General features: G+C 42.8%; 1 protein-coding gene across 1 annotated transcript in view; it reads right to left on the bottom strand.

The window, feature by feature from the left end:
• The window catches only part of LOC311111094 (A disintegrin and metalloproteinase with thrombospondin motifs 14-like), a gene marked incomplete at its 5' end in the record, with an annotated part of 276,043 nt that overhangs the window by 220,261 nt on the left and 42,916 nt on the right, over positions 1 to 12,866 (bottom strand). Inside the window, one exon of the mRNA XM_084189095.1 lies at positions 9,378 to 9,574. Within this exon, the coding sequence (XP_084045221.1) occupies positions 9,378 to 9,574 (197 nt within the window). The remainder of the gene's footprint in view (positions 1 to 9,377; positions 9,575 to 12,866) is intronic.

The raw sequence follows: 12,866 nt of genomic DNA, 5'->3' as shown, positions 1-12,866 counted from the left end.
TACATCATCACATCAACATGGACAAAACCCCTCCTGGATTTTCTCTAACAACACAGACATTGTGCTCAGGCAGACAGGCTCCTCACAGTCTCCTAGCATGGCTTGGTCCAGACAGACACCTCACAGGCTCTGCAGGCTCCTAGCATGGCTCGGTCCAGACAGGCACCTCGCAGGCTCTGCAGTCTCCTAGCATGGCTTGGTCCAGGCAGGCACCTCGCAGGCTCTGCAGTCTCCTAGCATGGCTTGGTCCAGACAGGCACCTTGCAGGCTCTGCAGTCTCCTAGCATGGCTTGGTCCAGGCAGGCACCTCGCAGGCTCTGCAGTCTCCTAGCATGGCTCGGTCCAGGCAGGATGTGCTTTAATCAGTTCCTTGGGCCGGGAGATTTTCTCCAAGTGGTACTGTACTAGCTCCACATTCTCTCCTGGTGGCTGGGAAGGATTGGGGGGGATTTGGGTGGGTAGAGCTCTTTCAGACACAGCAAGCCACTGGCTTAACCAGAAGAGCTCCAGTGTTCACCTTGTTTGTAGAAACGCAGACCTCTCAGTCCAAAGGGACTGGGAGCAACGAACCAGATCCTCTGGCCGGGTGGATGTGTGTGCTGATTGGCTGCCCAGCAGCAGTCCAGCACCAGCCAGCCCCATCCCGCCACAGCTCCACCACCCTGTCCTCTCCACTCCCAGTCAACTCACAGTGGCTGCATCCCAAATGGCAACCTAGTACCTATATAATGCACTGCTTTTGACAAGCAGCCCTAGGGAACAGGGTGCCATTTGGGATACACCAGCGACAGGTCTAGTGCAGCTAAATCAGACCACCCTACTGGACCCAAATGGTAACTGTTACAGAGTGAAACCAGCACCCTGTGAAAATGTGACTTGGTGGATTAGGGCTGCGTAATAAGATTAAGGTGCTAGGAGCTGCCTGAGCCTGTAATGAACAAGCTGGGGGGGGTTTCTCTTTCATTGGTAATCCATCAACATTCAGGGACACAGAAGAGACAGAGAGAGAGAGAGAGAGAGAGAGAGAGACAGAGAGAGAGAGAGAGACAGAGAGAGAGAGAGAGAGAGAGAGAAGAGAGAGAGAGAGCAAGAGAGAGAAGCTGGGGGGGGGGGAGGGGGAGTTGAGGCGAGGGAGAAATAATGTGTCAACGTCCACAACGTGAGAGGAGGGAACTAGTCCAGTAACAACCAGGCCAAGGACCTGAGGGGGAATCTACACACATTGGAGGGGTGAGAATAAGTCTGGCCAGCGAGCCAGAGACAACGCTGTTACTACTCTATCAAGTCATTCCCATGAGAGAGAACAGATTTTCACCTTCCACAAACAGTCATCTTGTCCTACAGGCAACAGTCAACTGGCTTGGTCAATTAGATTCCAATAGCTTTTCGGAATTTCAGTTTACGTAACTGAATTTAAATGGAATTGGCCCCCCAACTCTGGTCTGTATGGTGAATAGTACAGTAAGCTGTCCACAGGGAAGTTTGAGTACACACACACAGCAAAACAGAGCAGTTGCACATAGGGGTCAAACAGCTAAGAAAGATTTAAAGGTCCCAAACAGTCATTCTGATTTCCATGTAAAATTGCCCTTTGAGTGACTAAAACATCACCAACAATATTTTTTCCAAATAAAAAGTCAGGAAGTCTGAAAGGACAGACTGAGTGGGCGGGGAGCTGGTAGGCTGAGTGGGCGGGGAGCTGGTAGGCTGAGTGGGCGGGGAGCTGGTAGGCTGAGTGGGCGGGGAGTTCACCTTGAATGACGGTTCTTTGAAAACGCCTATGTCAAGCAACAAGCAACATGAGCAGTGTTGCAGTGAGATTATCTCAAGCAAATTTGCTGATAAACAAAGCAACTCAAACAACATCACAAATGATGTATTTATCCTGTTTGGTTATTGTAACAGCATCAATATAGACAACATGTTGTATATATAATTTAGCTTGCTAGCCCAAGTGTAATTGTCAGCACTGTTTATCAAGCTAGCATCTTGGACAATTTCAGTTGAAACTTTACAGGGTGAAGGCTGGTTACATTACATACATGTATATACACTGATTGAACAAAACATTAAGAACTCCTGCTCTTTCCATGGCGTAGACTGACCAGGTGAAAGCTATGATCCCTTATTGATGTCACGTGTTAAATCCACTTAAATCAGTGTAGATGAAGGGGAGGAGACCGTTAAAATAAGGATTTTTAAGTGAATGGGCAAGACAAAAGATTTAAGTGCCTTTGAACGGGCTATGGTAGTAGGTGCCAGGCGCACCAGTTTGAGTGTGTCAAGAACTGCAACGCTACTGGGTTTTTCACGCTCAACAGTTTCCCGCGTTTATCAAGAATGGTCCACCACCCAAAGGACATCCAAGCCAACTTGACACAACTGTGGGAAGCATTGGAGTCAACATGGACCAGCATCCCTGTGGAATGCTTTCGACACCCCGACGAACCGAGGCTTTTCTGAGGGCAAAAGGTGTTCCTAATATTTGGTATACTCAGTTGGTATTGACTGTCAGGCGATGTTCATATATCATGACTAGGGTTGTTACGGTGACCGTATTACTGCCACTCCGGTGGTCACGAGTGATGACAGCAGTCAAATTCCGCATGACCGTTTAGTCACGGTAATTAGGCTTCTCCAAGCTCTGATGCTGCTGATGGTCATTAGTAGCCTACCACACATGCCTGGTACTCAGCACTCTATTGTCCCTCTAATCACTCTGACTTCAATGCAAATGCAATAGAAAATCTAAATCAAACACATTTACGTTTTTAGTCATTTAGCAGACGCTCTTATCCAGAGCGACTTACATGAGCAATTAGGGTTAAGTGCCTTGCTCAAGGGCACATCGACAGATTTTTCACCTAGTCGGCTCGGGGATTAGAACCAGCGACCTTTCGGTTACTGGCACAACGCTCTTAACCACTAAGCTACCTGCCGCTCCGGCAACATGAGCTCATGGCAACATTTCTATAGGCTATGCAATTGTGTGAGAAAACAAGAGTGATGGCCTCTACTAAAAAGAGGAGGATCCCATCAGCTTTCTATTGGTTAGGCCTACTATATTTATTTCACAACTTTCCTAATATTAAGTACATTGCTTCTCTTTACAACAGGAGTATAACCTACCTGGCTGGCATGAAAATGAACCATGTGAAAAGCATCCTCCATTCGGTATTTAAGTGCATAGATGACATGTATTTGGTGCATGATAATGGTCCATTCTAAATCAAAAAATGTTTCACACATATATTATTTAGTATATGTAAAGAAAATATTAAATCAAGAATAGTGTGATGGGTGACAATATTAGCCTATCACTTGTGAATAATATATTATCACTTGTGAATGATGCCCAGCTTAAGGCAAATAGCGCATGATTTATTTGGCAACTTTTTAAAATCATAGTGGCACATTTCATGTAGCCTAGCCCATAGGCTTATATGTTTTGATAAGGTTTGTATCACAACTAAAGTGGCCAAATAACTTCTTAAAATGAAGCACATTAATCCGCTTTACAAGGGGTGTAGAGCCTAACTGGCATACTTATGCAGCGCGTGAGTTTCAAGTTTGGGGAAGAAAATGTTCACCATAAAAATGCACCTTTATTATACAAGCAATACATGCATAATCACATTTGTGGTCACTTTTGAGAATGGTGTTTTCCTGCTAATGGAACATTCGCACTTATAGCCTACTGCCGTGTGCACATTGCTGCGCTTATAATGTGAAGAAATAGCCTAATAGTTTATCAACATTTTAAGCTAAATGTTCTCCTCTGTTGCTTCAGGCTCATTGCTTAAAACAGGTGTTTTGATGCTAGTGGTTTTATTAATTTGGGATCTATTGCATCCCACAACTGTCCCAGACTATGTTTGGAATATTTATTTCTCGCACAGAATAGAATAGGTCAACGTTTGTACTATGGGGGATAGTAGATTGACATAGGCTAGTGATTTTGCTGTTCGTTAGGCCTACTCATCTTGTTGGCTGACGAAAAGTAAATGTGGACAGTTCTTCCAATATCTTCAATATGCGCCTCGGAATTGGATGAGGACATGCGCAGTCGGGTCCCCGATGTGTCTGTCTTCACTTGTAGCCTGTGAGAAAGACCCGATCACGTGACCGAGAGCCATGTGAGTGAGGGAGAAGGGAATTATAATGATTATATTCAGCCCGAGGGCACAACGGCCACTGGCTGCAAAAGGCATGGATTTTCTTAGGGGACATTTCGCCACATAAAGGGGATGCAGCCGGGAAATCCGAGTCATTATCAAGTGCCGTCAAATTGTGAATGAGAGACTGATGAAGTGTGTGCAGCCTGCGCAAAAAAAAAACTAAGCAGAGCTCATGCCTTTCATGTGACTTTTTTCAAATCATAATTAGAGTCGCATCATGCAGCCTTAGAAGGTATTAAAAATCAAAACATGTAGCCCAACGTTTGTATCACAACTAAAGTTACATAAATAACTCTAAATTAAGCATATTGGAGGACCTGTTTCTTTGTTAACCGCTCAACACAGAATAGCCGCATGTGCGCACTCCCTCAAATCGTTTGGAGAAAATATCCTTTCTATTTTATTAAGTTTTTTCCAATTGTTTTCTTCATAATATAAAATAATGCCACGGAATTCTAAACAAATCTAGTCTGCTAAATGAACTAGTGTAGCCCACAGCCATATGGTGTAGCCAGATCAGGACCTAACATAAGGATAACTAGTGTAGCCCACAGCCATATGGTGTAGCCAGATCAGGACCTAACATAAGGATAACTAGTGTAGCCCACATCCATATGGTGTAGCCAGATCAGGACCTAACATAAGGATAACTAGTGTAGCCCACATCCAGATGGTGTAGCCAGATCAGGACCTAACATAAGGATAACTAGTGTAGCCCACAGCCATATGGTGTAGCCAGATCAGGACCTAACATAAGGATAACTAGTGTAGCCCACAGCCATATGGTGTAGCCAGATCAGGACCTAACATAAGGATAACTAGTGTAGCCCACAGCCAGATGGTGTAGCCAGATCAGGACCTAACATAAGGATAACTAGTGTAGCCCACAGCCAGATGGTGTAGCCAGATCAGGACCTAACATAAGGATAACTAGTGTAGCCCACAGCCAGATGGTGTAGCCAGATCAGGACCTAACATAAGGATAACTAGTGTAGCCCACAGCCATATGGTGTAGCCAGATCAGGACCTAACATAAGGATAACTAGTGTAGCCCACAGCCAGATGGTGTAGCCAGATCAGGACCTAACATAAGGATAACTAGTGTAGCCCACAGCCATATGGTGTAGCCAGATCAGGACCTAACATAAGGATAACTAGTGTAGTCCACAGCCATATGGTGTAGCCAGATCAGGACCTAACATAAGGATAACTAGTGTAGCCCACAGCCAGATGGTGTAGCCAGATCAGGACCTAACATAAGGATAACTAGTGTAGCCCACAGCCATATGGTGTAGCCAGATCAGGACCTAACATAAGGATAACTAGTGTAGCCCACAGCCAGATGGTGTAGCCAGATCAGGACCTAACATAAGGATAACTAGTGTAGCCCACAGCCAGATGGTGTAGCCAGATCAGGACTTAACATAAGGATAACTAGTGTAGCCCACAGCCAGATGGTGTAGCCAGATCAGGACCTAACATAAGGATAACTAGTGTAGCCCACAGCCAGATGGTGTAGCCAGATAAGGATATGCTATTCTGTTCTTCTGAAATAGACTACATTTTCTTCATATCATGTTTCTTTAGACCTGTCTAAAATAAATAATGGATTTATTGTGAAGGTGTAGGCTATATTACATGGATTTATTAGACTTTTTTAAATGTAGATGTTCCAAAAGGTCCGCATCAGTGGCTTGTAGGCTTTGCGTGGAAGCCAGGAGATGCTAAATGTGTATGTTAATTAACGGTTAATTACTGTGAGACCGGCAGTTATTTGCTTGACAATAACCGGCAGACAAAAATTCATGACTGCCACAGCCCTAATCATGACCATCAAATATGTTAAGAAGTTTGTATGAATCTCCTGTTTGGCACATCTATTGATGCAATGACACGGCAACTGTGTTGGAGTTTTGGGCAACCCTTCCCCTGCTTTTGTTCCATGCTGGCTGAAGACATAGCTAGCCAGTAACTAGCGAACACCAGACACAGATGAAAGCTGAAACCTATAAGTATATTTGCAATAGATGAATAGGGGAAACCTGTGATTATATTTGCTGACACACTGAACTCAAATTTTGGCACCAGTAGAGTAGCTACCCAGCTATGTAAACCACGCCCCTCTGCAAACACGCCTTCTGCCATGTTGGTTACAAGGCGGTACTTATTTAAATTAGGTAAGAGAATAAGACATTACCATTGGTGTATTAAAATGAGAGCCTTTTTGTGATGTCACAAAAAGCCCTTAATAATCCCACCTCCTGAATCCAAGTGTAACTTTATGATCAAATGTTATCAATGTAGAAGCAACAGTAATTGTTCATACTTTGGTCAACTTACTTTGATCTGGTTTAATCCAATTTTAGTGGTGAGTATGTGACATGTAGCATTCATATAGGGAAATTCCATGCCATGGTATCTCAGATTGTAATGGCAATTCTCACATAGAAACTTAATTGGGAGGAAGGATGTTTAACATGCTTTTTACATTTGTATCACAAATAATTGTTTCACTAATTTGTCTTTTTTAATTTAATAATCATGATAAAAGTGGCAAATTTAGACCGTTTTTAGACCTACAGTGGGGAAAAAAAGTATTTAGTCAGCCACCAATTGTGCAAGTTCTCCCACTTAAAAAGATGAGAGAGGCCTGTAATTTTCATCATAGGTAAACGTCAACTATGACAGACAAAATTAGAAAAAAAAATCCAGAAAATCACATTGTAGGATTTTTAATGAATTTATTTGCTAATTATGGTGGAAAATAAGTATTTGGTCAATAACAAAAGTTTCTCAATACTTTGTTATATACCCTTTGTTGGCAATGACACAGGTCAAACGTTTTCTGTAAGTCTTCACAAGGTTTTCACACACTGTTGCTGGTATTTTGGCCCATTCCTCCATGCAGATCTCCTCTAGAGCAGTGATGTTTTGGGGCTGTCGCTGGGCATCACAGACTTTCAACTCCCTCCAAAGATTTTCTATGGGGTTGAGATCTGGAGACTGGCTAGGCCACTCCAGGACCTTGAAATGCTTCTTACGAAGCCACTCCTTCGTTGCCCGGGCGGTGTGTTTGGGATCATTGTCATGCTGAAAGACCCAGCCACGTTTCATCTTCAATGCCCTTGCTGATGGAAGGAGGTTTTCACTCAAAATCTCACGTTACATGGCCCCATTAATTCTTTCCTTTACACGGATCAGTCGTCCTGGTCCCTTTGCAGAAAAACAGCCCCAAAGCATGATGTTTCCAACCCCATGCTTCACAGTAGGTATGGTGTTCTTTGGATGCAATTCAGCATTCTTTGTCCTCCAAACACGACGAGTTGAGTTTTTACCAAAAAGTAATATTTTGGTTTCATCTGACCATATGACATTCTCCCAATCCTCTTCTGGATTATCCAACTGCACTCTAGCAAACTTCAGACGGGCCTGGACATGTACTGGCTTAAGCAGGGAGACACGTCTGGCACTGCAGGATTTGAGCCCCTGGCGGCATAGTGTGTTACTGATGGTAGGCTTTGTTACTTTGGTCCCAGCTCTCTGCAGGTCATTCACTAGGTCCCCCCGTGTGGTTCTGGGATTTTTGCTCACCGTTCTTGTGATCATTTTGACCCCATGGGGTGAGATCTTGCGTGGAGCCCCAGATCGAGGGAGATTATCAGTGGTCTTGTATGTCTTCCATTTCCTAATAATTGCTCCCACAGTTGATTTCTTCAAACCAAGCTGCTTACCTATTGCAGATTCAGTCTTCCCAGCCTGGTGCAGGTCTACAATTTTGTTTCTGGTGTCCTTTGACAGCTCTTTGGTCTTGGCCATAGTGGAGTTTGGAGTGTGACTGTTTGAGGTTGTGGACAGGTGTCTTTTATACTGATAACAAGTTCAAACAGGTGCCATTAATACAGGTAACGAGTGGAGGACAGAGGAGCCTCTTAAAGAAGAAGTTACAGGTCTGTGAGAGCCAGAAATCTTGCTTGTTTGTAGGTGACCAAATACTTATTTTCCACCATAAATTGCAAATAAATTCATTAAAAATCCTACAATGTGATTTTCTGGATTTTTTTTCTCAATTTGTCTGTCATAGTTGACGTGTACCTATGATGAAAATTACAGGCCTCTCATCTTTTTAAGTGGGAGAACTTGCACAATTGGTGGCTGACTAAATACTTTTTTTTCCCCACTGTATGCCTCCTGTAAGTCCCTATGATCTGTGAACTGTACTTGACACAGACAACATCTTTACAGTGTGCTCTAAAATATGGAGTATGTCTTGAATCCGAAATACTATTTTCACATTCATTTATGCAACATTAGAAACATTTAATATTAATATCTCAAAAGTATTGTTTGGAACAATATACTCTACAAGTACATCCCATGTCCAGAGCGGGCTCTCTGCTGACTCTGAACATAGGATACACTGTACGGGCACCGCACAACACAGTGAATGGGAAAATGGATTCAAAGGGAACTCCCTCTGCTGGTGATTTGATGAATGTGCAATCGTAAAGGAGGGCTGTGATTGGTTAATGACCTATAATGTCAATTTGTATGTATAAAATGGGTGATTAAAAGTAGCAGAGAGCCCACTCTGGAAATGTGATGTGTTTGAAGAGTATATTGTTACAAACAACATAAAGCAAAATCAAAAAGGGTCCTTTTGAGATATTAATATAAATATTTTTAATGTTGAATAAATTAATGTGAATTTTTGTATTATTTCAGAATCTAGACATATTCATATTTGAGAGAACCCTGTAAGGAGTATAACGACACTAAGATGTTGTCTGTATCATGTACGATTCGCAGACCTAAGGCTGCGTTTACACAGACAGCCCAATTCTGATCTTTTCTTCACTATTTGGTATTTTGTCCAATCAGATTAGCTCTAAAAAAGATCTGATATCAGAATTGGCTCTAAAAAAGAGAAGATATCAGAATTGGGCTGCCTGTGTAAACGCAGCCATGGGGTCTAAAAATGGCCTAAAATGTCCACTTTCATCATGATTCTCTAACAAATGGTTGGTGATACAAATGAAAAAGCGCTCAAACCTCCTTCCTCCCAATGCAGTTACTATTGTGAGCATTGCCAGAACAATCTGACATACCAAAAAACTTTTTCTGGCCTACGCCGGTGTGGAATCGCCCATAGCATTCATAAAGTATTCACATGCGTGACATGAAGAGTCATAATGGACTTACTATGTTGATGAGTGTGAGGACATAGTTCTGCACGTGCTCCTTGCCATGGAAGCGCACCACAGAGTCGTCCACGGCCAGCAGCACCTCGATGTTGTAGTCGTCCTTCTTGGCGTGCCGCCGTTTGCGCTCCGACTCTGTCAGCTTGTGCTCCAAGAGGTCCAGAGCCCTGGGGAGGTTCGCAATCCCAAAGTCTGCCACTGTGTGGAAGAGAAGAGACATGAGGAATTGCAACGAGTTACATAGCAACAATTAGCTAGCATACAGCAGCATGTTTCCATGGGGATGAGGTGTCAAGGCGTCAGTGTAATGCGGTAGGACGAAGTCAGGCGCAGGACACAGAGCTAATCAGAAGGCGTACTTTACTCGTAGGTAAATGAATGAACAACAAACCTCCACGCAGGGAGGGAACAAACCCGCACACTAACGACAGCCAAAACATGAACAGACACGCACAACACACAGTGTGAGACAGAGGATTAAATAGGGATGACATAACTACATAATGGGAAACAGGTGTGACCAATAAAGACAGAACAAGTCGAACATAGACACATGGATCGGTAGCAGCTAGTACTCCGGAGACGACGAACGCCGAAGCCTGCCCGAGCGAGGAGGAGGGGCAGCCTCGGCTGAATCCGTGACATGAGGAGGTAGTATGTCTTCCTCTGATGGCATCAGCCCAATTCCCTGTTTAGTGCACTCCTTGTAGGGGCTTAATAACATTAAAAAGGGGAAAGGGTGCCATTTGGGATATAGCCTACGAGTTTGCTGCACAAGCGTTGGTCGATAGTAGTGCACTAAATAGGAAATGGGGAGAAATTTGGGACGCAACCAAGCTTTGGAATAGTCTTGTGTAGTCTCAATGATGCAGCCAGTCCAGACATGAACAGGAGACACTGTAAGAGGTTGAATTGAGACCTGTACATTACAAAGACCCCCTTGATCCCCATCACCTGAACACTATCTCCAGTCATTCATCAACAACAGCATGACACGTCAATATCCTCTTCCTGCTCAACCCCCTAGAGCTATGTACACTATATAATCACAGAATCCTCTGTATGGCCCATATCTGGAATATATACAGTATCTCACAAAAGTGAGTACACCCCTCACATTTTTGTAAATATTTTTTTGAGTATATATCTTTTCATGTGACAACACTGAAGAAATGACACTTTGCTACAATGTAAAGTAGTGAGTGTACAGCTTGTATAACACCGGGGAGGGAAAATGGCTAATTGGGCCCAATTTGGACATTTCCACTTAGGGGTGTACTCACTTTTGTTGTCAGCGGTTTAGACATTAATGGCTGTGTGTTGTGTTATTTTGAGGGGACAGCAAATTTACACTGTTATACAAGCTGTACACTCACTACTTTACATTGTAGCAAAGTGTCATTTCTTCAGTGTTGTCACATGAAAATATATATACTCAAAAATATTTACAAAAATGTGAGGGGTGTACTCACTTTTGTGAGATACTGCATGTCCTGTACGTCAGAGGGATCGTTGTCTGTATTATACCACCTAAAGAAACAGGTGTACGTGCATTCTCAGTAGGTGTCACACCCTGACGAATGGGACTCTAGTATGTTGAGTCAGGGTGTTGAGTTCTATGTTGTATTTTCTATGTTCTCAGTCTGGGTGTTGTATTTCTATGTTTGGCCGGGTGTGATTCCCAATCAGAGGCAGCTGTTGCTCGTTGTCTCTGATTGGGGATCATACTTAGGCAGCCTGTTTGGTATCATTAGTTGTGGGATCTTGTTCCGTGTAGAGGCTTGTATTGTGTTTAGCCTGAGGACTTCACGTTACGTTGTTTTGGTTCGTGTGTTTATCGTTGTAATAAACATGTATGCATTTCACGCTGCGCCTTGGTCTGACCCGTCCTTCAACGTCCGTGACAGTAGGGTACGATTTGGCCTAGCATTTTTAACTATTTTATTTTTTAAAGCTTTATGTGTCCCTGGAAAATGACTAAGCTAAATGCAACAGTTACTTGTGAGTCAACAATTTAAGGAATGGAAACCGTCCGAAAATAACAGTTAAGTGCAATAGCAAACGTAACAATGTTTTTAATTTCCTCGTTGAACATTGTTGTTGTTGTCGACAGCAACAGGAATGTGTCTGGATACTAAATAAATGACCATGTAAAAACATCCTGGTGTTATAAAACATGGAATTTGGCTATGGGCAGCTGGGAATGATCCCATTCCACAATGATTGCAAGGAATCTCTGCCACCTCACTATGCCGTCAGAGACCCATACACTAGGACCAGATGGGCATCAAGCCCCCAGACATGGGTTCAATACCATTCCAAATCAACGACTTCGAGCACTTGCTCTAGCCTGCTTCCTTATGCAGACAGTTCCGGGAAGGTGATGAAGGTGAATCATGTAAATGTACTTAGGTGAGAAACAGCACAGCATAGAGAAGAGAAAATACTACTGTGTCGTTAGAATGGATTCTTGGAATCTGTCAGACAAATAATAAGCTGCCACAGAAGGAAGGTTCCTCTCAGTGGCTAGAAATATAAAGGCTCTCTATGTGTCCAAGGTACAATCATCCACTACTCTACTCTATAGAAATATAAAGGCTCTCTATGTGTCCAAGGTACAATCATCCACTACTCTACTCTATAGAAATATAAAGGCTCTCTATGTGTCCAAGGTACAATCATCCACTACTCTACTCTATAGAAATATAAAGGCTCTCTATGTGTCCAAGGTACAATCATCCACTACTCTACTCTATAGAAATATAAAGGCTCTCTATGTGTCCAAGGTACAATCATCCACATGTGAGGTTGGAGATAGGAGGTGTCCATTTGAAATGATTGAGATAATATTAGGGCAAATTGAGAGAAGGTAAGTAGCCCACATTTTGCATGCTGTCAGTGACAATGTGACAAACGTGGAAGTGGCGAAACTTGACAAATAGGATATATGAATGTAAATCACCTGGCGAGCTGCCTGCATTCCAATACTTACAGAACCACATCTGGAATAACTAACTGCTGGAAATATGACATCAGGACTCAGATTCTGAAGGCCCTCAATATGTCATAAAAAAACTGAATCACAGAACCCAGATAATGATGACATAGAACCCAGATAATGATGCCATAGAACCCAGATAATGATGACATAGAACCCATATAATACATCTGCATTGCTTCCTGTGTGGGGTTTTAGGCTGGGTTTCTGTATAGCACTTTGTGACATCTGCTGATGTAAAAGGGCTTTATAAATACAATTTGATTGACTGATTGATTGAGATAATGATGACACAGAACCCAGATAATGATTACATAGAACCCAGATAATGATGACACAGAACCCAGATAATGATGACATAGAACCCAGATAATGATGACATAGAACCCAGATAATGATGACATAGAACCCAGATAATGATGACACAGAACCCAGATAATGATGACATAGAACTCAGATAATGATAAATTGATGACATAGAACCCAGATAAT

This window comes from Coregonus lavaretus, assembly GCF_964263955.1.
Source record: "Coregonus lavaretus genome assembly, contig: SUPER_36_unloc_1, whole genome shotgun sequence".
Classification (NCBI taxonomy): Eukaryota; Metazoa; Chordata; class Actinopteri; order Salmoniformes; family Salmonidae; genus Coregonus; species Coregonus lavaretus.
The sequence above is the reverse complement of the archived record's forward strand: the minus strand, read 5'-3'. Positions and strand labels throughout refer to the sequence as shown.